The 27,635-nt window shown below is 46.6% G+C and overlaps 1 protein-coding gene across 2 annotated transcripts; it reads right to left on the minus strand.

The window, feature by feature from the left end:
• Positions 1–26,954, minus strand: LOC149343518 (proline-rich protein 5-like). Of its 2 annotated transcripts, none has more exons than XM_089545951.1 (10): positions 26,809–26,954; positions 19,555–19,952; positions 16,151–16,237; positions 15,543–15,591; positions 15,403–15,457; positions 14,813–14,904; positions 9,406–9,484; positions 6,967–7,034; positions 352–517; positions 1–209 (listed from the first exon to the last, which is right to left on the minus strand). In XM_089545951.1, the coding sequence occupies exons 1-10, from the start codon at positions 26,866–26,868 to the stop codon at positions 97–99; spliced, it is 1,167 nt and encodes a 388-aa protein (XP_089402077.1). In that variant the 5' UTR covers positions 26,869–26,954; the 3' UTR covers positions 1–96. The 2 variants fall into 2 exon arrangements, with proteins under 2 accessions (XP_089402077.1, XP_089402078.1); XM_089545952.1 differs by having other exon boundaries at positions 26,601–26,949.
• Between the last annotated feature and the right edge of the window lie 681 nt (positions 26,955–27,635).

Genomic DNA, 27,635 nt, shown 5'->3' on the forward strand with positions numbered 1-27,635 from the left:
TAGCAGCGTTCACTTAGTGAACATATATACTTTTATTTTGCGTGCTAGCAATTATGATATGGTATGTACAGTGACAACACGCCAGATTTGTTGAGTCTAGAAATCTGGTTGTTTTCGCAGAGCTGTGAGGAAGAGTTCGTGTAGTGTTTCTATCTGGCGAGGCTGGGTGCTCATCGGTCGAGACAACTTCCTCGGCAGTGGTACTCCATCTGCGAACAAAGTTAGGAGAAGAATAAATGGCTTTTGCAAAGAAAAATAACTGCTTTCCCCGAGAGTAGAACACCATATTGAAACAAGGATTCCACTTCACGCATTCAAACGAACTCTCTCCAGACAGCGGCGCAGTCTCACCAGCTGACTTGCGGCGCGAGGCAATTTCAGGCTCTGCTGATTTCACAGTAGGCTCGGGTTTGCCTTCGTACAGGCCCTGGAATCCCAGGAATTGGTTCAAAATCCGCGCCAGCATTCCCTCCAGCTTCAGCTTCGTCTTCGTAGGTGGATAGCTGTCGCTCACGTTCTGCGAATCATTACGCCGACATCAAAGTGCATCATCAGGATAAGCAGCACTTGCGCGGGACGAAGCAGAATAAGGAACATCACACGGCACTGTCCGTTATCTTATTTTATTGCCAGGACGCGGCTTGCGATAAAAGGTAGTTTTTGCTGAGCGTTTTTACGGCCAGCGGGGCGGAGTGGGTGAGCGGATACGCCAGCGGAGACGCGCGCGAGAAAAGAGTTTTAGCCGAGCGCATCGCCCGTCTTCTCGAGCGGAGTAGAGTCGAATTAAAGTCACTGGAACTCTGAATGTACCGCAGCTGTTTTCTCTTCACCGCCGCGCCGCCTATTGGCCAGTTTTGATCACGTGATTAGGCGCCTCCATAGATGGTCCACTCGCTCTAGGAGCCGACGGGGCGCAGTGCTTCCGAGGTGGTTGGACGGCGTGTTTTATGAAGTAGCACGTTCAGTGTAGCGCAAAGGTATAGTGTCTGTGTGTGTGTGTCTGTGTGCGTGTGCGCGCGTGCCTGTGCCTCTATCTGAGCGTATGTCTGTGTGCGTGTCTCTGTGCGCGCGCCTGTCTCTGTGTGCGCGCATGTGTGCTGCGCGCGCGCGCGTGTCTGTGTGCGTGCGTGTCTGTGTGCGTACGTGTGTCTGTGCATGCCTGTCTGTCAGTGCGTGCGTCTGCGTGCGTATCTGTGTGCGCGCGTGTGTCTGCGTGCGTATCTGTGTGCGCGCGTGTCTTTGTGCACCGCGTGTGTCTGTGTATGCGTGTCTCTGTCGGTGCGTGTGTCTGCGTCCATATATGTGTGCGCGGGTGTCTTTGTGCACCGCGTGCGTCTGTGTATGCGTGTCTCTGTCGGTGCGTGTGTCTGCGTCCATATATGTGTGCGCTGGTGTCTTTGTGCACCGCGTGTGTCTGTGTATGCGTGTCTCTGTCGGTGCGTGTGTCTGCGTCCATATATGTGTGCGCGGGTGTCTTTGTGCACCGCGTGTGTCTGTGTATGCGTGTCTCTGTCGGTGCGTGTGTCTGCGTCCATATATGTGTGCGCGGGTGTCTTTGTGCACCGCGTGTGTCTGTGTATGCGTGTCTCTGTCGGTGCGTGTGTCTGCGTCCATATATGTGTGCGCGGGTGTCTTTGTGCACCGCGTGTGTCTGTGTATGCGTGTCTCTGTCGGTGCGTGTGTCTGCGTCCATATACGAGGGGGTACCCAAAAGAAACCGGACTTATTTTTGTTTGAACTTATTTGTTCACATTTTAAGCACAGACCTTCAATCTCCTTCAAAGTATTCCCCACTTGCAATAATACGCTTGTCGAATCTTTCATTCCATTTTTCAAAACATTGTTTAAATTCATCTTTTGTGATGCTTGACAGTGCCTCCGTCGTTTTTTTCTTCACTTCAGCAACATCAGCGAAACGCTTTCCATTCACCTATTTTTTTCATTCTAGGAAACAAAGAAAGTAGCACGGGGCAAGGTCGGGAGAGTATGAGGGTTGAGGAATAGGGGTCATGCCATTTTTGGTCCAAAATTGTCGTAGAGACAGGGCTGTGTGAGCAGGGGCATTGCCATGATGGAAAAACCAGTCACCGACCGCCACAAATCTGGCCACTTCCACCGCACACTGTTGCCCAATCTTTTCAAAACATCCAAGTAGAAAGCCTGGCTAACTGTCTGACCCTGCGGAACAAATTCTAAATGGACGACTCCTCTCACGTCGAAAAAACAAATCAGCATTGTTTTCAGGTTTGGTTTCCGAGCTTTCTTGAGGCGAGGTGAATTTGAAGTTTTCCATTGGCATGATTGTTGCTTTGATTCAGGATTCGATTCAGGAACACTTGAGTTGTCCCCGTAGCATCGTCCTTGTACGTCTTTCTTAATATTTCAAGAGTTTCCATTCAACTTTTTCTCAGCAAAAATCAGAATTTCACCGGCGCACGCAGTTCACGAAAATCAGTCATTGCAAAAACGACATTCACACAAAACAGTCGTCACTCTAAAACTCTGGCTAAACTAGTCTGACCTCCTTAAACGACGGCACTCGGCTTACTGACTCTGGAATGTTCGTCCTATGCGCTCCTAGTGGCAAAACGCGGTACCACAGAAGCTTTGCCGACCAAAAAATTTAGTCCGGTTTCTTTTGGGTACCCCCTCGTATGTGTGCGCGGGTGTCTTTGTGCACCGCGTGCGTCTGTGTATGCGTGTCTCTGTCGGTGCGTGTGTCTGCGTCCATACATGTGTGCGCGGGTGTCTTTGTGCACCGCGTGTGTCTGTGTATGCGTGTCTCTGTCGGTGCGTGTGTCTGCGTCCATATATGTGTGCGCGGGTGTCTTTGTGCACCGCGTGTGTCTGTGTATGCGTGTCTCTGTCGGTGCGTGTGTCTGCGTCCATATATGTGTGCGCGGGTGTCTTTGTGCACCGCGTGCGTCTGTGTATGCGTGTCTCTGTCGGTGCGTGTGTCTGCGTCCATATATGTGTGCGCGGGTGTCTTTGTGCACCGCGTGTGTCTGTGTATGCGTGTCTCTGTCGGTGCGTGTGTCTGCGTCCATATATGTGTGCGCGGGTGTCTTTGTGCACCGCGTGCGTCTGTGTATGCGTGTCTCTGTCGGTGCGTGTGTCTGCGTCCATATATGTGTGCGCGGGTGTCTTTGTGCACCGCGTGTGTCTGTGTATGCGTGTCTCTGTCGGTGCGTGTGTCTGCGTCCATATGTGTGTGCGCGGGTGTCTTTGTGCACCGCGTGTGTCTGTGTATGCGTGTCTCTGTCGGTGCGTGTGTATGCGTCCATATATGTGTGCGCGGGTGTCTTTGTGCACCGCGTGTGTCTGTGTATGCGTGTCTCTGTCGGTGCGTGTGTCTGCGTCCATATATGTGTGCGCGGGTGTCTTTGTGCACCGCGTGTGTCTGTGTATGCGTGTCTCTGTCGGTGCGTGTGTCTGCGTCCATATATGTGTGCGCGGGTGTCTTTGTGCACCGCGTGTGTCTGTGTATGCGTGTCTCTGTCGGTGCGTGTGTCTGCGTCCATATATGTGTGCGCGGGTGTCTTTGTGCACCGCGTGTGTCTGTGTATGCGTGTCTCTGTCGGTGCGTGTGTCTCTGTCCATATATGTGTGCGCGGGTGTCTTTGTGCACCGCGTGTGTCTGTGTGCGTCGTGTGTTTGTGTGAGTGTGACATCAATAAATGTCTTCGAAGACGTTGCTTTACGAATTTTTTTTTCCCTGCTGGTCATCGATATTGGCTAATGAGGATTAAATAAAAAATAATAAATTGCACAGTTTAACGTCCCGATGAGCCGCGATAGCTATGAAGGGTGCCGAAGTGGAGCGCAGTGGGAGAATTTATGCCACCTGGAGTTATTTAACGCATACTTAGATCGCACTGAGCACGGGACTTTTTGTATTTCGCCTCCATTGAAATACAGCCACAGCGCGTCCGCATGCTATCTGGCTATCTGGCCGCACAGTTAGAGCTTTGGACCCGTCGTCGACCTTGGGGTCGCCCAACTACCTCCCACAAGCCTCCGACCGGCGACTGACCACAAGGAGGGAAGAACAGGAGGCAGGAAACAGCAAGCGCACAGGGAACGTTTTATACGCATCAGACTTCCAAGTGAACCGATTTAATAAACTTTTTGCTATATCCCGCTCGTATGTACGCAGCCTGCCGGCTTTAAAGTCTTCCGGGCCCCGAAAACATGCATTTGCGAGCCTCTCACGGAAGCAAAATAGGACAAGCCTGCTTCTTACGTTGTTAGCTCACACCCGTAGGCTAAAGAATACGAGAGGCTGCGCAGCTGTCGTGCGACGCTTTCAAGGTTTTCGAAACCCTCACCTCATCTAAGGTATCAATCATGAATACTTTCATTGATTAATTTTTGCGCAAACCGATGAGCAAGGCGGCCGCAAGGGAGACCTTCGCCTAGCAGACGACGCTATCGCCGCGCTGGACCACCTCTGGCAACAACACCCCAATGTTGCCCGCGCGCCGCCCGCTGGTTGCTGTACTTTCAGAGTTCCAGTGACTTTAAGTCGAATCGCTCTGCTGCTCCACCTATAGGTCAAAAATCGAGTTAGAGTGAAAAGAATATCAGTTAATACTGCTAATAATGAGCTGAAACTGTTTAGTAAAGGTAGATTCTGTGTTTTTAGTTATTTATTGGGTAAATGTTGCGTTTTATATGCACAAAAGAGGCTGCCATCTTGAATACCCATACACGCCCGGGCGCTCTTAGGCACGCGCGCGCTGCCTACCGCTCCGCTAGAGGGCTTCCCAGCGGGCGTAAGCTTCGCTCCGTAAAAACGCTGGCCGGCCCAGCGATGTGCGCATGCGCAGTGGCGTCTACGCTCGCCCGCTCCTCTCCGCTGGCCGTAAAAACGCTCAGCTAGAACTGTCTAAAGATAGGTTATACGATACGTTATACCTTATAGATACGAAATAAAGATACGTTATTGGCCGGACAAGGAAATAGGCCATGATAGTGGCTTCAGAGTTTTATTGCACGGCAGCCTGAAACTACCGTTCGAAAATGATGAGTGGGAGAAGCGCCGTTCACCGCGCTGAGTGCTTACCAATAAAGTGAACCGATTTTATTCTGAAACATTTTTATAAATAAAATTCTTACTGCGTTTCTGTTGAGCGCTTACAGTTGATGCCGATGCTGTATAAAACGCACGAAAACAGGGATAACTTAGAAGTCGTGAATGCATATCGCTAGAGAAGCATGAACTTTTTGTTGTGAAGAGCGACGACGGCAACCTTCTGGTATGCTTCAATCTTTTGTATAATGCGATCGGCTTCGCCTTCATCTGTGATCGGCTACGAGAGAACGATGGTGCCTTTGTCGGACTGGGATGCACATCCGCGAGTGCGGGAAAACGCGACAAGCGACAACCTTCAGTTAGCTAGTTAGCGAAGCAGGTTATTCGTATATGCATTGCTTTAACTGGTGTTGCTGTGTGCGCAGAACGACGGTCTCGTAACACAAATATCACGGGAGGGAGAGTCGAGTTAACATATCTATCTAGTACTATGCAGTCTCTGGATTTGTAAGTCTATATGTTTTTGTTTTTATGTACATTTTTCTTTCTCGTGCTGCAGTAGTGTAGTTATGGCACGGCCATCAACGAAACGTGGTTCTAAGTGCCGGATGGTGGCCATTGTTTTGTTCCCCCCTCTGAACGCGATAATTACACTATTTTTCTTCAGACCAGGCCCACGTTTCACACTATTAATACATATTCGCAACGTCCTACTTCGTTATGTGGTGTTCAAATGCTTTAGATCGCAACCGTTTTTTGTTAAGCTCCCATTTGGACCTCAATACTCCGAAATCTAAAAGGGCCGATAATTCTTTGTTTAGAATGAGCTCGAAATAATGCATCTTTATTGAAACAAAGTGCTTATGTAAAATGTTTCTTGGTCAACGACACTGCAGAAGCTTAAAGTGTTGCTAGGCCTTTCCAGGCTAATGCAGACGCTCAGCTGCGAAGAAAGGTGATGCATCAGTAGATGCGTCCTAAGCGCGTCGGGATCATGTCGGCGACGGTATGCTATCGTTTCATCTCGGCCGCCACAATAAATATGTAAGTAAGACATGATGTTGGGCTAGTCGGTTCATGGTTAGAGCGAAACAAAACTGCGCGAAGAAGACGGGACATATGTCCCTCACCACGACTTGTGTGGCGGGAAACTCAAGGCGGAACTAGGGAGAGTGGTCGACGAACACTGATGGGCGTCTCGCCTACCCGTAGAGGTGATGCGGCCACTTGTGCAGCGCGCGCTGGGCACCGAAAACATCTGGTTCTAACGACTTTCTCTGACGGCTAATGGTGGCGAGCGATAATGCCAAGCAGCTTGAGTGCACGCCCACTTGAGGACCACGATAACAATGCACTGAGGAGAAACACGCTTTCGGATGCAAGGTTTACAGCACACTGGCACACGCTGCAGACCCGTGGGCAAACTCTTGCGTACGCCTGTTTTGCCGGCCGAAGCAGGTCAGCTGGGTAGCCTATTCAAATTAATCGTTTTGCACGCGTACCAGCTTAAATTAGCGGGTGTCGTCTGTCACTAAATTACACGCCACATGAAAGTACATCGTTGGTCGGAATGTAAGCGACGCTCACTGAAGGAGCTTCCATTTTATCGGTAATATTTGTTTTTGCATTCCTGCGATTTACGAATTAAAGAACGGTGTTTGTTCAGCGTAAAATGCCTTCACCGATTATATCTTTGTTATTGTACTTAACATTTGTCACCATTCGTGTCTACTAAATGAGAGAACAACGCTACGCTGTCGGCTGCTTCCGTCGACTGTCCCGTTGTATTATTCTCGCATGAAAGGTGCTTAAGGCAGTGAATTGAAAATAGGGCAGAATGAGAAGCGATTGATTTTCTCGCAGTTCGCAAGCACCGCCTGCTGCTTGTGAGAGAGAGTGGGGTTATCTTTTTGAAAGAGAAAGTGACTCACGTAGAGTATCAGAAGCATGTGCCTAATACCATCTGGCACAAGATTTCCAGCGTCCGCGTCCAAAAGATCTGGGAAAGAAAATGATCATAATATAAATGAGCTCAATTAAAAAACCATACACAGGTATATAACTGCACCAAGGGTGGACCACATGGTACTAACACTACGAGGAATGGGAGTTTAAGTTAACCGTGCAGGCCAGGGACAGCTGAGCAATTTTATTTCATAATCAAATTTATGGCGCCGGAGTACTATGGCGGTTTTACAATACGTCTCTGGTAACCACCAGCCATATTTGCCAGAGTGATGAACTGAGTAATAATACATCTTTTTAACGCAGCACTGAGGTCACTGAAATCTTTTAATGCGAACGAGCCACCTGGAAGTCTCAGAAAATCCTGCTACCACGACATCAGACAAAGTGTTTCTGAGCCAGCAAAATCACATTTACGGGACAAAAGACGTTATACTGCAGTTGGTGCACGTAGCTAAAAGCTTGCTGAGTATGCCTTGGGGCAAACGAAGTGAAAATATGCGTTCAACCATCGGAAAATAAAAGGATGGGCAGAGAGTCGTCATCTCCAATCAACGTTTAGATAAGAAGAAGCAAGGACAGGAAGATGGCCTTGCGGGCCCTCTCTTTGCCGGCCGTCAACAGCGAATGATAAGACATTTGATTTGGTTTAACGTGTTGATTGCGGCTCACGAGACATAAAGACCGCTGGGGAAACACGCGTGGATGGGGTATCTGGCGAAATATCGCGCTGCCAAAAACACAGTCAGTGGGGTCTATAAGCGCGCGTCACGTAGTGGTAAGGGTGTTACATGCTCCTTTCGCAGCCCCAGCCGGGACCGTACAGCGGGCAGAAAGCACGTGGCAGCGGCGCCAATGTGCGACACGCGTTCGGAGGCGCGGCTAACACTCTTTCTGGTTGCGCAGTTTCGACTTTGGCAGTGTGCGTCCCCCAAAATTCTTTCCACTACAGCGGCTAATTGAATGGCACTGTTCAAAACCTAAAAACTGACACGGATGTTTCTTACGGTTGGCGAGGTAGCGAGTCGGAAAATTTCTCTTAAAAGGAAACAATCCGATATTAGCTAACCCGCCTGCTAGTTAGCATGTCTTAGCTGCATTCTGATTCACTGCATCGCTGACAATGATATGACTAAAAAGCGCTCATCTAACACAAGAAGCAATTTCCTCTGTTAGCTGAAACACCGTGTATACGCGTCAGTTCACCGGTGTCAATGTAAGGGCAGACAGGTTTTTAGCGTTAATGGCAGTGCTTATAGGTTGCCGTCTTGCAAAGACCACCCGGTTTGTTTTGAAGCAAATTTCCTGATTGATCGAGAGGGTTGCGATGTTATAATAGTGCCAAATTTGAAAATGTAAGGACTAGAACGTCCAATTACCTTTCATTGGATTATAATATAGAAATATACTATCCAGCTCTACTCGTACACATTAATAGACAAACTAATCTACATTTATTTTCTCACTAATCCACACTAACCAGCCTTGATCCACCTTAATCTCGCATTAATCTCCATTAATCCGTATGAATCCATTTTGGGGACATATTACCAAAATTTAGGGTTTCCTTTGGAATATTTCAGAGTGTCAAAGTCCCAAATGTTTGTTTGTTTGTTTGTTTGTTTGTTTATTGGGGTTTAACGTCCCAAAGCGACTGAGGCTATGAGAGACGCCGTAGTGAAGGGCTCCGGAAATTTCGACCACCTGGGGTTCTTTAACGTGCACTGACATCGCACAGCCCACGGGCCTCTAGAATTTTCCCTTCAAGAAATTCAGCCGCCGCGGCCGGGATCGAACCCGCGTCTTTCGGGCCAGCAGCCGAGCGCCGTAACCACTTAGCCACCGTGGCGGGGCCAAAGTCCCAAATGATGTTTCATTTACTTTTTTAAGAATGCCGTTAAGAATTTTTCAACTATTTCGATCTCTGCTTTTGTTTTTGGCGCACTTTCTTCTTTCATACTGCTCATGATAGTGACATCTGCATAAATATGGCGAAGTATACAGCTATTAGAATGAGAATAGTTTGAAGTAAGGCCAAGCAGTATCGAATGTTCGCTTTTTCCTGATATTTCTAATCCATTGCACAACATCCGCTCACAACGCAGAATTGCAGTACTAAGACACCCATGCCTCTTGGGACGGCAGCCAAAACCCAAGCGCTCTCAAGCTAGGTCTGGAGAAGAGCAGTACGCTAGGAACGGCCTTTAACAATATGAAAATAGGCATATACAATGTTGAAGCAAGAGTACACAAATACATCTCATTAGTACAAAGCATCCCTTCTGCATGATGCGAATGAAATTTGTGCATATGAGGTTGTGCAGGAGGTGGGTTGGATATATCCTTGACATGAAACGGAAAGGCCATATGAATAACTCTGTAAATCCTTAACAAAAGCCACAAACCTTCAAGATCCAGTTTTGTTACAACAGTGTCTCGAAAAGCCACCAGGAACGCCTGTCGTACGCTTGTAGAACCTTTGCCCTGCAGGAAAATGCGTTCCACAGCGGAATACGAAACAGTTATGAGCCACAAATACTCTGATTACTCCACAAGACGATAACACGCACAACATGATGTCGGGTAAGTACAATTGTGCCACTGGTGACACCTGTAGGTGTGTTCCTTTCCGCGTTTCTTTGGCAGCGTTTAATTTCACGGACCTCAACCAAACAGGGCGCTCATCAATACTGTTCGTTAAATATTAGGCCAATTTATTTTATGAACCATGGCTTCCTATCGTAAACAGCAACGGCTCCTTTGTGAACCGCAAATTTGCATTTTCTAAGCTATATTAACTGTAAACGAACCATAATTCACATGAAAATTACTGGCTGCAAGAATGTAACTTGATTACATCATTCGTTTTCTCCAGATCTCAGCTGTAATTACTTTTTCTCATATTGACACCTACACCTCCCTGGAACGCGCCGAAGAGGCTCGCCAACTGGGCAAAGTGCGAATTCTGGACACACAACTTCGAGATGCAGATCGCTACAATCGGCGTCGTCATGACGTCCATTATGCGTCTGGCGACCGTGTGTGGGTGTGGTTCCCCATTCGGCGACGAGGACTCAGCGAAAAACTCCTCCATCGCTACTTCGGACCATACCGCGTGATCAGGTCATTAGGCGACCTCAACTACGAGGTCATCCCCGATGGATTTCAGAAGTCCCGACGGTCCCCGTGCTCTGAAGTGGTTCACGTGGTCCGCCTGAAGCCTTATCACGAGCGGTAGCCTCGCCCACTAATCCTGTTCCGTCCTTCCGATCACTTCACTTACTCCCAGCATCGGGGCGATGCTTCTTTTTGCCGGGCAGTAATGACACCGTCCATTTATCGTCGTCGTTCTACTAGAACCACGAGAGCGCGGAATGCGCGCGCGAGCTGGCCTTAAAAAGAAAGAAGCCGAAGTGTCTGGCTGCGAATGCTCCGTTTTTGGGGCTGCTACCGACGTCCGCTGCAGTCACCTACTTTGACGTATCCAACCGAGCCGGACGTACTGTACCACCCGTGACAATATTATTCCTGCTTAAAAGTTTCAGCGGGATGTCTTGACCACAGAAAAGGCAGATATTCGGGGTAACTGAGATAAGAAGAATTCAGGAATTGAAGAGCCCTTGAAAATAAACCGCACCTTTTTTAATTTGTTGCATTTAAATCGTACTCTGTCAAAATGCTTCTCAGAAATCTCAACCCACTTTGTAATAGGAGTTAATTTTGATATTCGATATCTGACACCGGCACCTCAGTCCTAAATTGGTCATTAGAAGGGACCCCAGTGACCACTGATTCATAATATTGTTTAATTGTTTATACGTTTTTTTTTGTCTGCCTACGTTCACATTTGTCCAGCAGTAAAAGAGGCACTTCTTTCGAGAAATTTATTTTAAAAATTTCCCTGAAAATTTCTCCAAACTCGTGATATCGTGAAAGCAATTGGCCGCCAACGTTTTGAAAGGATGGCAGTGTAGTGCAACCCATAGGAAGAGGGCAGAAAAGTTTATGACAGTGCATGCATTTTCACGGGGAAAGTCGCCTGTGATAATAGCACTTTTTATAGTTTTTTCGCCTTTTCAAACGAGTAAAAGGCGAATTTTCAATGACAGAGGTATCTTTGGGATAATGACTTACTGATCGGCAAATCTTGTCGCAAACCCGAACCTCTCTAGATGTCGCCTCATAGTCTCCAAATGCTCCTACCCTAAGCCAACCGCGAAATTTGGATGCTTGTCTCTTAAATCACTAGGTTCCAACCATCTGTGCTTCGCTTCACTTAAATTTTTTTAGGCCAGCATTGTTCTTATTGTGAGCCACGCGTAGTTGAAACGCGCCCTACACACTTTCAGTGCGATTGTGATGAAAGCGTGCTTTACGCTTTCGGTTCGATACGAAACGCCGTTCATTTTCATCTTGTTAGGCTCCAGGCATTTGCATCACCCCACAGACAACTTCCCAGTAGCTTGGTGATGCAAAGATTTTGGAGGATATTGGCGAAAATTCTTCATTGTATTGCTTCTGAGCGTGTGCTGTATGCCGCTCAAGCTATTTTTATTTTGCGGCTATTGTTCATTTAATTGTGAGCACGCACACACACTAGTACATGTTACATGTGCACCGTCCAATAAAGGTATGGGATACCATAAAAAAATAAATTCAAGAGACTCATCTACATGCCTATACCGTTTTCTCTTAGCTGCCAGAGTACTGCTGCTTTATGGTGAAAAATTTATTTCCCTTACGTAACCTGTACTCCTCAATAAGTTCACGTAGGTTTATTAGAACCGTTTAAATCAATCTCGATACTTAATTCGATTGCAAGGTAGTAATTTTAGCACTTTTAACTTGTGCTAAACTTCTCCATGTAAATATAAAAGCATGCGCATGTTATCGCATTCAAGTTTGCGTCTGTTCACAGCGTCTGAGCCTTTCTTTTTATCTGCAAACTTCAGGCTAGTTTAGAAGGAATGCGAGCATAAGACTACTAAAACAAACACAAAGGCAAGAAACATCGGAGAGGAATGGCCCTTTATCTTTGAACTAGTTATGAACCAAATGACCCATAAATGGGCATTACAACATAAAATGTACTGAAATAGGGCTAAAGCATAAAATTATCTAAACGCATGGAGCATCTCAGAAAGAATGTAGCACTGGCACATTTAAACAATAAATGAATCCAAGTAAAAAAAAACACAGGCGCTGCAGTTATTCCGCAGAATGCTTAGCTTTGAAACAGTGGTAAGTGACAAGTTGCACTATGGCATTTAGCGATAAATGAAACTATTGTTTAAAGTATTTCTCAGTTCAAAGACAAAGCGTTCCGGGTTGTATTAAGTAGACCGAGCACCGGAGGCTGTCGTGCAATTCGAGAGAGGCTTTTCTTTTCACAAAATAGTCCACTGAAAAGAGCTAGCCAGTTTGTTCTACGAGCTTCTTCTCAAGTGGGGTAATGTATTTTGTTCCGCAACGACGGAAGATCCCGCGCTTGGAACATGTGCGAAAATTAAATGTCATTAACTTTGCAGGATCACTTTCTATTTCTTGTAGAGTCTATTTTTTTTACTGGACCATCGAGGAGTACTGCCAAGCGAAGTCTGAGTCGTCAGTATGCATTGCATTTTAAAAATTAAGAGCTTGTTATTGTATGTCGAGTATTCCCTGTTTCAAGAAAAAAATTCAAAAGTATGATTACGTGCAGATTTGGCCGAACAGGTTTGACACATCGTAAAATGGAAAGTGTACAAAGCTCTTGGAAATGGTTTGGTTTATTGGGGTTTAACGTCCCAAAGAAACTCGGGCTATGAGGGACGCCGTAGCCAAGTGCTCCGGAAATTTCGACCACCTGGGGTTCTTTAACGTGCACTGACATCGCACAGTACACGGGCCTCTAGAATTTCTCCTCCATCGAAATTCAGCCGCCGCGGCCGGGGTCGAACCCGCGTCTTTCGGGTCAGCAGCCGAGCACCGTAAACACTGAGCCACCGCGGCGGGGACTTGGAAATGCGTTCAAAAAGCCTTCACTGCGCAAGCACATGGGAACTGGACCTCCTGCGAAATACAATTGCTCTGGAAATTACACGTCAAATGAAGGTGCTTTGCTTATTTACAGTCTAGGTTTGGTTTGGCTTATGGGGTTTAACGTCCCACAGCGACTCAGGCTATGAGAGACGCCGTAGTGAAGGGCTCCGGATATTTCGACCACCTGGGGTTCTTTAACGTGCACTGACATCGCACAGTACACGGGCTTCTAGAATTTCGCCTCCATAGAAATTCGACCGCAGCGGGCGGAAACGAACCCGCGTCTTTCGGGCCAGTATCCGAGCACCATAACCACTGAGCCACCACGGCGGGCTTTTTATTTACAGTCTAGAAACTAAGAACAAACCTACGAGTGGTCTCAACAGTATTTCCAACGTTACGTAACAAATGGGCTCAGAACAAGAACCATGTGGAATTCAGCAGGCATTCCATGCTCGTTACAGTGTTTCACTGCTACATTACAGCACAAACATATCCCGCGTATGGATTTCTAATGCTGCGAGCGGCAGTGCATTGAAGCCACTGAAACACATTTACCTTTGCAATTTACGTCAATGTTTATTCTTGACGTTGTCCTTATACGCCAGGCTTTAACGTTCAGAAAAACGATAAGCAAGCGAGAAATGGCACCACGGAGCTGCAGTGAGGAGTTATTGTTAAGTAAACCTATAGTGAGTTTTAATGTGTAAGCATTGGGGGCCGCCTTCGCCAGAGGCACCTTGGTGACAATTCTATGTTAAACCTCTACCACGGCGTCCACGCGGAACCGAACTCAACTAGCGCTCACTCCTGAGTTCCGCCGGAGGAGTGCAAGAGCACACGAGATTGCTTCTTTGGATAACGTTATCGGCTTCACGCACCAGCCCAACATCTCGTTCCTTGTCCTGCGCTCGGTCGTGTTCGAGCTTGCATTTTAGACAGATGTTCCGGGATCCTTCGGCTAGCGAAGGCGTTGCCACCGCCTTGCGTGCTCGGCGTGCCATGCTGCGGCGGGTAAGGCGGCCGCGGCAGCGGTTAAAGCACGACGCCAGGACTCAGCGGCGCGAGCGACTCAAGTGGAAGCGAAGCAGAAAAGACTCAAATATCTAGTGGTGCGAGCATTAGAATTGAAAGCAATCCGTAGAAAACCTGAAGCGCGAGCGATGCGGTTCGCACCTTGCTGACGCAGGTTTTTTCGGTTACATTTTATCATCGTCCGTCAGTTTTCTTCGCTTCATGACAGGAGGTGCACATCTAAGTTTCGCTACTCATCTAAACACTTCGTTTACGTTGCGTACGGGGAACGTATTTTGTTTCATAAAGCGACCCTTTCAATTGGCTGTACATAGTTCCTTTACGCGTAATGCCTACGGCAGTTCACAGCATTAGTTTTTGACGGACAAAACTTTAAGACGGTTTCAGTTTAAGAGCATACGCTTTTGATTTACCGCTGCTACCTTGACCCGGTCAAGTTGCCATTTTGGATGGAATGGTTTCGAAATTTAATTAAAGACTTCATTAAGTATACCTTGACTTAGATCTAGCATTCCTTCCATATTCGCTGCATGCTCGTTCAGGGCTCTACCATTTCCGCATGAGCGCTGTAGAGAGTCTTCCTGTCTCATAAAACTGCAGTCTTGTAAGTCACGCGCACATAGCAAGGAAGTACAATGGGTTTTCGGGAGATCGGGTAGCCATTTTAAAGGCTACTCGCTCAGTTCACGAACTGTGCGAGCTGCACTTGAATTCGCATTCATTTTAGGCTGCAAGAAAATGTTGGAAGGTGCATGCCTTGACGACGTACAAGATCATATCAAGCGTGGGCAGGACATGTCGAAAGAGGTTCTCCCATTCGGAAGACAGCACTTGTAGCAGATTTTCTCCTGCGAAAAAATAGAAAAGGATACACTGCAATCTTGCAGCATCAATAGCTTTCATTGTGAGGAAAGCCGTTCACATGGACTGTCTTGGAAGTAGTAAGTACAGCCTGGAATCGAGACGTGCCTCGCACATTTATTTTCAGTGAGGCTCATTTCAAAGGAAACAGTCTGGTGTAGTAGAGGTAGTAATGAAAATAAGAATTCATATCTAGGATTAACCTAAGGTAGAAGCTGTTCCCAAAGGGATCAGTTATATCCCTTTGATTTCTTCAGGTACTTTTAAACCATTTGTAGTGCAAAGAAATAACTTAAACGCAACTGGGGAAAGTTTCCCTAGAATGAAATATTCGCATACATAAAGAGCAAACGCAAACTAAATAACGCAAGGTGATTGTATAGGCGAAGTGAGAGCACACGCACAAAAAAAATTTAGCAACAGTGAGGTCATTCAGCATTGAAAAAAAAAAAGCACAGGTAGTTGTACTTCGGTGGTGTGCTTACTTGGCACTTCTTGAAGTCTTTGCAGCATAGCTGCGAAGCACACTTCAACTTCACGCTGTGGAAAACAAAAAGAAACTGGAGTAAAAAGACAATTCGAATCTCTGATTTATATCACACCTTAAACGAGAAAAATACTCCACCTTGAATGAGTCGAAAAGGAACGGCCCGGCCTTGGAACTGCTCAGTGTTCTAGCGTAGGTAATGAAAGAAAAAAACTTAATGGCGCTCAACGCCTGTGACATCAGAATACGCATTTCAAGAAAGAATCTAGCCTTGGAACTTAATTTCTGATTCCGGAAGCGAAAAGCATCTGAGCCCTCTTTATTCAAGCTCCACTTGTATAATGGTACATAAGTCAAATGCCACTGCGGCATTGCCTGCAGCGTAAGCACGGGCATCCATTTAGTCGACAGGTGACGTGTAGTGTGCGTAATAAAAGCAGTGCTTTTTCCCCTAATACAGAAATACAGAGGCACATTTCCACCCCTGCGGTGCCTGTTGCAGGCCGAAAGCAGACTCCTGACTCATGTCATAGCATGAAACATCTAAAACTTATTCGTTTGTCAACTAGTCTGTTTCCTGGCATTCAATTCTCCACTTTAAAAAAAAGAAAGAAAATTATATATGGACCCTCATTTTATCTGTATTTTTCTCTGGTCTTGACTGTAAAATTCACCCAATTAAGGATTCGTCGCATTTCCTAGCAGTTATTTGTATTGCGTGATCTCATGTGAAATGGTTTACGCACCTTATTTTCTCATGGAGTACCGCCATCTCACCGGGTTCCAAAGGAAGGTACATGGTCTTGAACAAGTTCCGTATTGTCTGCTGCAGCCTGAAGCCAGAGTTAAGACATCAGAAAGGAAAGTCCCGGCTAGCCACCACGCATTACACCAACATAATTAAATTGAAGACGAAACATTTCTCCCCAAAATGGATATAACTTCTTACTTTCACTTACTTCTTGCCCAAGAAGAGCGCTGTTCCCTGAAACCGTATCCTCAGTAGACCGTAAGCGGTACCAGTACGTGTAATTGTTCTTTTTTTTTAAGGATAGAACTGGAACTACGCTGACTGTATTCTTGCCAGAGACAAGTTGCTAAACAGATAGCGTTGTTTATATAAATGCGAACATATGGTTAGTTTGTTTATAGGGTTAGCCGACCCAAAGAGACTGACTATGCGGAACACTGTAGTGGACGGCTACAGATAATTCTGAGCACCCGCGGTTCTTTAGCTTGCACTGACATCTCGCAGTACACCGGCTCGCAGTACACAGAACACCGGAGATCACACTCGCGTCTTCCGGGTCACCTGCCGAGCACCATAACTACTCAGCCACCGCGGCAGCAAAATACGACCATGTACCCTGATACACAAGAATATATGAAAAAACGCTACACTGTTTTCCTACAGGTACCCCAAAAATGAAAGCAAGAGCACTGAGTAGACACCTTAAGCAGTTAAAATAGGAGGTAGCGCTTGCTACCTCCTACTACGGGCCTGCATTTGCCATTTTCCGCTAAAGCTAGGCCACCACAAATAGAGACATGGGGTGTTTACCATCATTTAAAACATTTTTTTATATGCAAGCCTCAATGCGCCAATAATATTTATAAAGAAAAAGCGGAAAACCATACCGCATATCCCAAATAAAGAGTAATGAAGCACATACACAACGAGGAGGATAACATGGCGCTATAACATTTTCACAATCAACACGAAACTTGTCCCGTAGAGCCTAGCGCCAAATACACAGCTGCCGGAGATTCGTCGCAATCAGAGACATGTCATGCCACACTAAAAGGGGGATCAAAAGAATCACCACCACGCAAGTCCTAAGGAATAAAAAATAACTAGATCCAGTTTTTCGCCCCGCCGTACCTGAAACTGGGTAAGTAGGGCAGCTGTGTCGATTTGTTCAAAGAGACTGATGGTGTAAGGTGTTCGGTGCTGTTCAAGTTCGTCGTTGGACACAGAAGCAGCTTCGTTACTAGCGCATGTGCGGTTGTCTAGCAGCCGTCATCTTTCTGCAGGCAGGAATATTAGAGGTCTACGCGGCCTCTAGCCTACATAAAAGCCTGGGCCAGGTTTGAAGTTGCGGACCAGCTCCTGCCCATAGAGAGACGGGCTTGTGTCCAGCTTTTTATTTCTTATTGTGGGATGGCGTACACTCGGGCGTTCTTGGTGCAAACAGGGCTCAGAATGCAACAGTTATGTTGCAACATAATGCAACATAATACATGACTCGGATAAACTCGGGTAAGCTCCGGAAAACTGAAATATCGACGCTTCTCGAATTTTTTCTTCTTCGTTCTCCACCTCTCTTCGGGCAGTTTGGTGTGGAAGCATTCAGTGCGGATACTTCACGTTAGTCATTTTCGGGTGCTGTAACATCACGGACTTGGCACGGCAGCGGCGTCCGCGGTTTGTTTTATGCCGAACGCAAAACAACAAAATTCCAGTGCAGCCTTGTCTTGGTGCATGTCGCATGGCAACAAAACAAAAAAATTACTCCGATGCCCTGCGCTATGTCATGCCCATAACGTGCGGTATTGTTTTTTGTCATGCAAAAATAATCTAGATAGCAAAATATTTGTAGATTTATTATTCCATTCTTATGTCGGCACACTCGGAAATCCAGCACAAAATGTGTGGGATTATCGAGTATGCAGGGTAGTGATCCTAATGAGCATACACTTACATGTATATTCTAGCTATACACCCTAATGCAGAAGTATAAAGCTGTATACTGAACGCTTTACGTGGTACCATGATTGCATATTGTCTTCCACAATTCATGCAGATTCTGTGGAAATCAGTATGCAGGCATAACAGTATATATTCGAAATTATAGGTAAGGCATGCAACAACAAGCACTCTGGCGCTGGCATTTTCCTGGGAATAAAATACTCTTGACCCTGTCGACCACAAGGCACTGCTAATCATGAGTATAACCTTAACCTGCGAGATCTAATTTGGTATGCTAGGGTAGCAGCTCCTTCAGGGTTATACAAACATAACTGACTGCTTGTATTTGGACCCTACAACCTCAAATGTCCATTTTAAATTCTCTAACACCTACAAAAGATCAACTGCCAGTGTCCTGTACTTATTTCATGCATAATACATTTCCGTATTGCAGTGGAATACGGACAAGTAAATAGGTTGCCAATAAAATTGCATTTTTCTCAAGTCAAGGATACGATGGAACTTAAAAGCCGCTGAATTCTCAACTTTCCAGAGATATGCAGTTTTCAAGAATAGCAAGAGTCAGGATATAATGAAACTGCAGGCATTCGATTGCCTAAAGGCGACGTTGCTGAATAAACTGTGAAGCATACGCATCCGCACGAAGCATTTTTTTATACATTATGTCTGCTTTTCGAGACATGAAGGCATCTCGCCATGAAGTAAATCGTCAAACTGGCTTTTTATGGCTCAATAGACGACGTGCAATCGACATAGCCTGACGTCGTCGCGGCCACTTCAAGTGAAGTGTGAGTGGCGGCGAGCAGATACGAGCTACTTATCAAAGCTTGGAGTGGGGTTACATGCGCGCCGAAAGATAACGCCCTGTCGCCGACGCTAGGAGCTACGCATTACAACCTACTTAAGCTCATAAACATCTTATTGTTTTACAACACCAAAACGTTTTGCTCAAGCCCACTTCGAAGAAAACACGAGAGGCGAAGACGACAACAGCGGAAAAGTATTTTAGAGACGAAATAGTTTACTTGTTGGCAGTGTTAAGAATCGTTTATTAATTCTAACTAATGCGCTTTCAAGGATTATCACTCTAAACACAAAATAGCGATCCTATGTTGCCCGGAAACTCATATGCTATTCTGAAACAAATGCCCTTTTACTGACGTTAGTTGCTATGAGAAGAAACATTTTCTAGAGTCAACGGGCTGCTACTTTTGCGGCAGCGCCACTCACATTTAAGGCCCGACTAAAATACCATACATATAGGTGTATTTTCTTTAGTGCGACTATAATGGTCTCTCGATAAAGTACCATAGGCCCCTACAAAGGCGCATCGTAGAACAATTCCACATTTCCACGCCGCCACTGTTCTGAGGTAGCACACTTTCAATAATGCTATCTGAAAGCACAGGAAAAGCTCGTTTAGCATGCCTTGCAACTCACCGCAGCCAGTCGCGGTTCTTTGGGAGATTCACTCGGGGGGAAGTCTGGGTGCTGTATTTGGTCAGGCCAGTCTTCGACTCATCAACCGACCTGAGAGTCACAGACATCGGGGCGTTGAAGTCTAGCGAACCATGTCTGGTTCCGCCGCTGCGCAGTTCCTCGTGCTCGGGAACCTCAGTAAGAGTCGCCTTCGCAGCAGGCATGGTGTTCCTCGGGTTCTTGTCCGTGGTTGTCAGCACGGATACCGGAGGCGTGCTGTGTGTCCTACGGTGGGTCCTGAAGCTTTTACGCAAAAGTTGCGACATCATTCCGGGCTCGAGGCGTGATGCCAACGGTATTAGGAATCTAGGCGGCCTCCTTGAGTCTACTTTTAATTCACTTGAGGACGAAGACGCAATCTGGAATAGAAGACAGAAGAATTAGACTCTCTCCGCTTCAAAGAGACAGTCTACTGTCGGAAGCGAGTAAACATTTATCGGCATATTATCGCAAATGTTTATGGAAACTACCACTAGCGCTTAGCTCGTGGTTGCTGCAGGAATTAATATTTTCAATTGCCGAAATCAGGCCACAACCGACATGGTGCCGAGCTGTTTTCGAGCTTTTCTATGTCTGCTTGGCAATGCTAGTTTTCGACCGGGAGTCAATATTCATTCTATCGGGAGTCCATATAGTACATTGTATAAGAGTGGCTGAGAGGAGTACAGAGCTTATTTTCACTGAAACAAACCTGAGGCGCCTCGGTTTTGTTTCTCTCAACTAATCACGGTTCTGTAGACAGCTTAGCCCTGATTTATAACCATACTATAAGGTACTTCTTTTTCAAAGGCAGACTGCCACTATACGGAGAGTGTGCTGCCAGTGGCAGCACTTCTACTAGCACAAAACGGTTCGGGATATATGCATATGAATATCACGTCTTATTTTATATATCGATATAATTTAAAACCCTAAATTGTAGTGCACGGAGGCATAGATTTAAGGGAGCCTATGCTCCTCAGTTAATGCTATGATCAAATTTGCCTAGGCGTTGGGTCGTCATCGTCGCGTCTGCTACGACATGGATGAAGGCGTCACGCAAAAGTGACATTTCCCCAAGCTTTGTAGCGATAGCTACACTACGCCAACGCTTCGCGAGGTCAGCGTGGCTGCGCGCTGAGCCGTGGCACCACCGCTCCGCCAACTGTGCGCATGCGCGGAAAGACCTCAGCCCGCGGCTGGTGTGCGCGCCGCGTGCCTCGCCGCTGCGCTGACGGCGGAGCAGACACCGCCGTCGTTGCGCGCATGCGTCAGTGCGCAGTTGTGCGCATGCGCGGAGTGACGTTAGAGCACGCACTGGTGTGCGCGCCGCGCGCCTACATTACGCTAGCATTTCGAGCCTTCAGCACTTCAGCCTCATGTGGTTACGTGCCTTCAGCGTCAGGTGGCCACGTGGTTGGTCAGTGGTGCGGAGCAGCTGCCCGGGGCGCGGCGCGCCCGTGAAACCGAGTAAGGGAGGAGTGGAGAGGGGGAGAGTGAGTGAATCAACGTACACGGACGAAGATGAAGCAACGCCGACCGAAACGGAGCGGCGAAAGGCTGACTTTGCAATTAGACTGAAAGAGTTCCACTCGGCCAGCTGTAGATATTGAGGCACTCCAGGTTTTACCAGTGCTAAACCACAGCCAATTTTTATGCGAAGCATACTAGCCGCACAACCGAGCTCTTCCTTGCTGCGCCGCGCGCGGCCGCGTAGCTACCACTTGACCTACATCGGCGCACCACGTGATATGACGTCACAACAGCTGTGAAAGCTGGGGCACAACTCGTGCGCTCGCTTGCGGACGCGCAGCCTCCGCCGGCGGTATGCTTCGCATCCTAGGCTTAACCATAAGCTAAGCCAGGCCATTTTTTCTGTCGCATTCGTCAGCTGTACAGATGTACGTTTAATTTTGCACGGATCAATCCACTCCCGCATGAAAACAAAATGGTCAGTAAAGGTCAGCACACTGTACCCTTGACATTACCACCATCTTGTTAAAGATTTAAAGACTGTATATTCAATACGAGCAGTTTAAGCGAGTATTGCGCGGCCGCTGGGAATCAATTAAAAAAATTCCTACGGCCATCGATTACTTTCGTTAATAAGCCATGACCGCGTCTTTTTTTTTGTCAACATATATCTCTCCAGGATTTCAAGCCTTAAAAGATGAACGTCAACAACCGAAGGGGGTAGACTGCGTTGTTCAGGCAGGTCATAGTCGTCAGAAGAGGGACCCCCGTAAGTATTCCTTTATTATTTTCTGTAATATTTTAAAGGGGTCCTGACACCGTTTTCCGACTCAAGCTGCTGGTTGTATTTTGTTCTCTATGCATCTCAGAACAAGTGGGCTAAATATGAGCTCATCTGGTGCAGCGAGTAATTTGTAATTGAATTTTTAGAAGCTTTGAGCCCTGTTATAGTCAGGCAACACTAGCGCGCTCGCGTTTCATGACGACACAAACCGACGGTCACCTGCTTGCTCGCAAATGAGCGACTGAACTGCGCAAGGCATGTAGTGAGCGTAGGGGTGAAGGGGGCGAGTCACGACAGGGGGACAAAGCCAACAAAGGCCCATGTCCTTCCCTTTTCCGTCCAGCTTCTGCCCCATCCCGGCGGCTTCGCTAGAATGTGTCCCGTCCGGCTCCGCACTAACCATGCGCGCGCCAGTTTTGCAGCAGACAACGGCGCTGTCGGTTTATGACGTCACTCACGTTGCTTCAATATGGCCTTCGCTGCCAGGGGCAGGGCTTAGAGCCAATAACTATGAGTCGCAATTTGTAGCTCAAATGCGCGCGTAGTTCATACTTCTTTTCAAAGTACGCGTAAGAACGTCGTGGCTAGTACCAACCACGATTTGTTGGTAAGCAATGTCATGGCCGCTTTGAACTTAGTACCTGCAGCGCACGGAAACGCAGCTGGTATGCCTGGCAGTCTGTTTCATGCAGAACAGAGCTCAGCAGCGCCTCTCCGCCTGAAGGGTTTCTCAAAAAGTATTGCGCCGAGAATAACACGTAATATACCTTTTTGTGCATATTTTACTCCTGGATGTTTCTTAATTGAGCATCGCGACAGACTGCGAGCGAATAGTGCCTTGTTATCTGGCTGTTGACGCTTTCTGTGTAATAATATGAACATTGCCCTCACTTCATGGGAGGAACAGAAGCCACTCTGTCAATGGCTGTCTCGCTGTAAAGCAGCGATGGAGGATCTTCTGCCTTCAAACTTGCTTGTTCCATGAATTCTGTTCTCTAATGATTTATTAATAGAATATAGGCTCAGTTTTAAGTTGATAGGTACCCAGAGTGCGTTTTAATACATTTGGCTTTGAGAACTTATATCCCACTATTTCTTTTACACATTTAAAAGGCACTTTTAACGCCACGCCTCACTTGAAAACAAGCCATGAAATTGTGCGCAAACCTGCAACCTCGAGAACTGAAAAAGCTTAATTTATTATCCACCAAGTTTTTACGCCTGCTGGACATAGGAGGCCGTTTATTCTGAAAAGCACTAGTGCACTGTCCGGCTGTCGTTTGAAGTACGCCAAAAAACGCAGTTCCTTCAGAACTGTCGTCCTTTGAGGGCCGGATTCTGTGGTTAACAGCGATCGCGCTGCCACTTTTTCCACACGGGTATGTAACAGGAAAAGTGCGGCTCCGTCAACGTAGAACCCTGTGCTGCTATGAGAGGAAGCCGGGTAAAAAAAAGCAGCGAGGGAAGACACGGATGAGGGCGAGCCTATCGCATCCGAGTGGCAGGTGATAGCAGCTCCCACCGGGCCGGAACAAGCGCTCGGCATTTATCAATGCCCTTGGGACGAGTGGGTTACAGAAACCGTTATCCGTACGCGTACGCCGAAAGCACATACTATGACAAAGGCGCGCGCAGCCATATGCAATGATCTAATATCCGCAGCTGCCCGGAAAGATAAGTTCGGTCATCGAATGTGTCACGGCTTTGTAAGGCACCGTCAACGCGGAAACATCAGAACACTTTGTCACTCTTTCTCCTCTCTTATTAAGCGATAGCATGGGAAGCCTAGTTGGTAAAAAAACAACAACAAACAGCGGACGCCATCCTCACACGTTAGGGAATTTTCTAGGCTTCATCTGTCGTGGAGTGCAATGAAAGAATAAAATTGAAATAGAACTGAATTTGGAACTTTCAATGAAATTAGTTTGAAGGAGTATTTTCCAACTCGTATAATGAAAATGTTCTCTTGCCTTATATACAACCAGTGAAACGACGCACAATCTTACCCGGTGAGGCATTTCTGGTGAAAAGATTGCGGGCCCCGAATTGTCGCAGGTGTGAGGCACGGTTATGTTCGAATGTTCGTGAGATTGAGCGCAGAATAGATAGTCGGAGCTTGAGTCAGCCACCAATCTGGGTCGGCTCACCAACCATCACACGCACTGACGTTTATAAAATGAAACGAAATTAGAGTAAAGTCTCAGTGCAGCGTCTGCTACATGGTCGTGCACTCAGCGTGCACAACTAAATTCTTTCCTATCGAATTCTCACACGTAACCAGTGATTAAGCTTCCCCGTCAATCTTCTGTCATGAAATTTGCGGAGTGCTGCGTCGTACATGTGCTCCAATGATGGTATTTACAATGCGATTGTTGTCCCTGCGGGCATTATTAAAGGAGAAAGCTGAAGGTGTACTCTCCTGACAAAAGTAAAAGTTTTTATTTTTCCTCAGTGATCGTTGCAACCGAGCAAGCACTTTGCCAAAAGAGGCGGAGGTGTTAGTACTTCTGGAACAAGGATCAATGAGAAAGTTAGCTTTAGTGTAGAATGGCCGCAAAATACCAGCTACTTTAATTATGACCGTCCCACTTTTCATTATGATTCTTTACATTTGTGTTCACATTTGTTGACGGGCGTGTGAGCGTGATTCCTTCCGAACCATGCGTTTTCCGTGCAACAGCCATAACAGTGTAATAATGCGTTTAGAGCGTAACCCTAAATAATTTATATTTTCCTGCCCTAATATGGTGTCTTCCAAACAGAATTAAAATACTAAAGATAGCATTTACAATGAAGATGGCACATGAGCGGTTTTTCTTCCGATTGCTCTTCAGCCCAATAGCATTAGAACATTCCGTTCTCACATTCAGGTTCCAAATAGCAACGGTTAAAAATTAAGGCATGCAGCTGTGCATGCAAGCCATTACTTATCACCCCTCACTTTTTGGTCTTCTCAATTGCATAAGACGTGTAAGAAAATTTAAACTACAAAGTAAGATAAAACAACAGGAACGTGGCAGAAACCTATGCACGCACTGTTCACTCGGTTCTTTGAGCTCCGCAGGTGCCGATAATGCTGCGACATATGGCTCAAGCACATAATTGAGCGTTGTTTGAAAATGACGCTGAAACTAGACAGCAACAGCCGGAACGATCTGAGCAGCTGCTTCTAATTTTAGTGTTGAACCGACCGGTGGTAGGGAAAATGGGCAGCTTCCAAGATTTCTTCCAATTCAAAGCATTCATAAGCGATTATAGTTTTTCAGTCATATTTCGAAACAAGCGCAAAATTTTTCCCGCAACTTAAAGACGGACGTTTCGGCTCTTTCGGTGTTGCCTAACAAAACACAGACGCATTTTGGTGGGACCGTGAGTGCAACCCTTGATGCGGCTTCGCTGTGGTGCAAAATTTGACAAGTATGAAGCTTAGGCTAGTATGTAATTATACGTAAGAGTTTCAGTCGTAGACTTCTATGCATATGCATGCAATATGCGAGGAAGGAATATCTCTGCATTGATAACTGCGGCATATTAGAGGTCACTCAAAAATTCCTTCAGTACAGGAATATAGAGACAACACTGGCGTTGCCAAAGTACGATAGGTTGAAGAACCACTCTGCGCTGCAGACTTCTACGTTATTCACACTTGCAGCTGTACACATATTTCGAACAATTAACGAAAAAACGGCAAGAAGCTAGTAACTGCAATCCCTGCGATTTATGTGGTTGGTATCAACTTTATCCACGTGTCCAGAAGGTGACGTGTGCAAGTAGTGTGAGTTACAGGCATAACTAATACAGGTGCTGTATTATAAACATCTCATTTCGATTAAATTTTAAGCGGCATTCTGACTTTCATACGGAAGATGAAAGTTCAAAATACTGAAATCAGCGATTTTGCCGAGATAATTTTACAGCGATATCCTATCTGCTGCTAAAATGCCCGATAAGTGTATATCTGAGGCTGTCGCTTATTTTAGATTGAAAATTATCTGACCGCTTTATCAGTTTGCTCTTAAATGGTCCTAACGAAACAAGAGTGGTGGTGTTCACGACTGCGCACTAAGTCGACCAGGTCATCACGTTAGTACAATTAATATTTATGATGCGGGGAAATGCGTATGGGGTATTCGAGAGCAATTTGCGAATATTCATAATTACAAATGCAGCTCATCTAAAAGTCTGCAAAAGAAGGGAATAAAGCTACCTATAGAAATAACTTACACTTCACTTTTTCTGGATCAACTTGGCATCTAATTTCGATGGCGTATATTTTCTCTTGCGTAGAGAATATTACGCATACCAACATAATTTCAAGCCAGGAAATGCACGATTCAATTGGCCGTTACCATCTCAAGGTATCATCCGAGTAGAGAAATCAGCCAGTTCCGTGCCTTGCATTGACACGTTTTGATAAATTTAATGTTTTGCCTATAAAGCCCTGTAGTCTTCACAGCCCCTCGAATACCGTAAACATGCGAACAGGACAGACAACCATTCCTGGATTCGCTCCTGTGAGCAATAAATATTGTCAGACGTTGCTCTTTTAGTCATATATGAAGCCACACTACAGCCATGTGTCCTTTGAATGTTTAGCACTGTGCAGAAGAATGTAGCGGAGCGATTAACTGTAGCTACTGGATATTGTGGATATTCTGCGATTGTTACAATGCAGCAGACACTAAAAACACTCCAAGTGAAAGCACATTCAAAGAGGAACATGCATTTAGGCAAATTACAGTGACTAGCATTGTAGAGGTCAGTAGCGTACCTTCAAAGTCAGGGAGAAGAAGCTGCAGTACGGGAGGCCTCGGAGTGTCCGCATTCCACTTTGGACAACCAGAACTTCGCGAAGCCGCTCTACCGTGCGCAAGTGCGACGCAGCCCTCCCATAGCGTCAACGCCGACAACAGGACGATATTTCTACACCACCCCAAGTCTCGATTTCCGCGCCAGCCATATCACAATGTCTAGCTTACTTGAAACGCGCCCGCCGCGGCGGCATCCACGAGCGCTGGCAGGATTCTCGACGCAGGCATCCCGGGAGCTGCCGCGACAGCGCCGCCCCTTGTCACTCGATAGCGGACTGACGCCGCCGCGAGTCGGTGTGTAAACCAGCGGCGAGCACGTGTCGCAGATAAAGCTCGGCTGTCTCGTGCAACTGGCGTCGAAGACGCTCCTGGTGGCGGCCCCCTCCGACCCATGACGCGATCGGAAGCGGTGCATCATTCGTTCCTGTCAGGGGTTGGCGCGCTTCCTCCGCGGCGAGCGCCTATGGAGATGGTGCAAATCTCACGTAGTTTGCACCCAGCAACGAAGCTGAAGACTGGTGGCCTATTTGGTGCAACTAGTTGAGAAGAGCCAGACAAGCGAGAAAAGTCGCGGCAGAAGACGAGAGCCCTTGGCCAAAGCTAGACTGACAACTCATATTTTTGAAGCAAGCCAACAGTCACTGGAGCCAAGAAGCATATATGGGATGTTTTTCTTAATTTATGGTGTTCATCAGTGAGAGATTAATAGCATAATTTTTTCAAGGTAATTGATTGCAAAGCAGAAGAAAAAAACTACCACATGTCGCCAGTGGGACCCCAAGTCATGACAACCGCATTTAGCGTCTCAATATTGTTTGAATGCGGTTAATTGTCTATGGCCTGTGAAGTTCTGCATTTATAGCATACTGAACGCACTCGCACACTGACCACGCCCCTTATTTTGGCTGCCAGAAAGTGATAACTTTTTCCTCGCATAAAGAACGCTCCCGTTTGTATTTTAGCGCAGCCTGCAGGTAACGTAGTGAATGCCAGCA

This window comes from Amblyomma mixtum, chromosome 5 (genome assembly GCF_055824585.1).
Source record: "Amblyomma mixtum isolate Tamu chromosome 5, ASM5582458v1, whole genome shotgun sequence".
NCBI lineage: Eukaryota > Metazoa > Arthropoda > Arachnida > Ixodida > Ixodidae > Amblyomma > Amblyomma mixtum.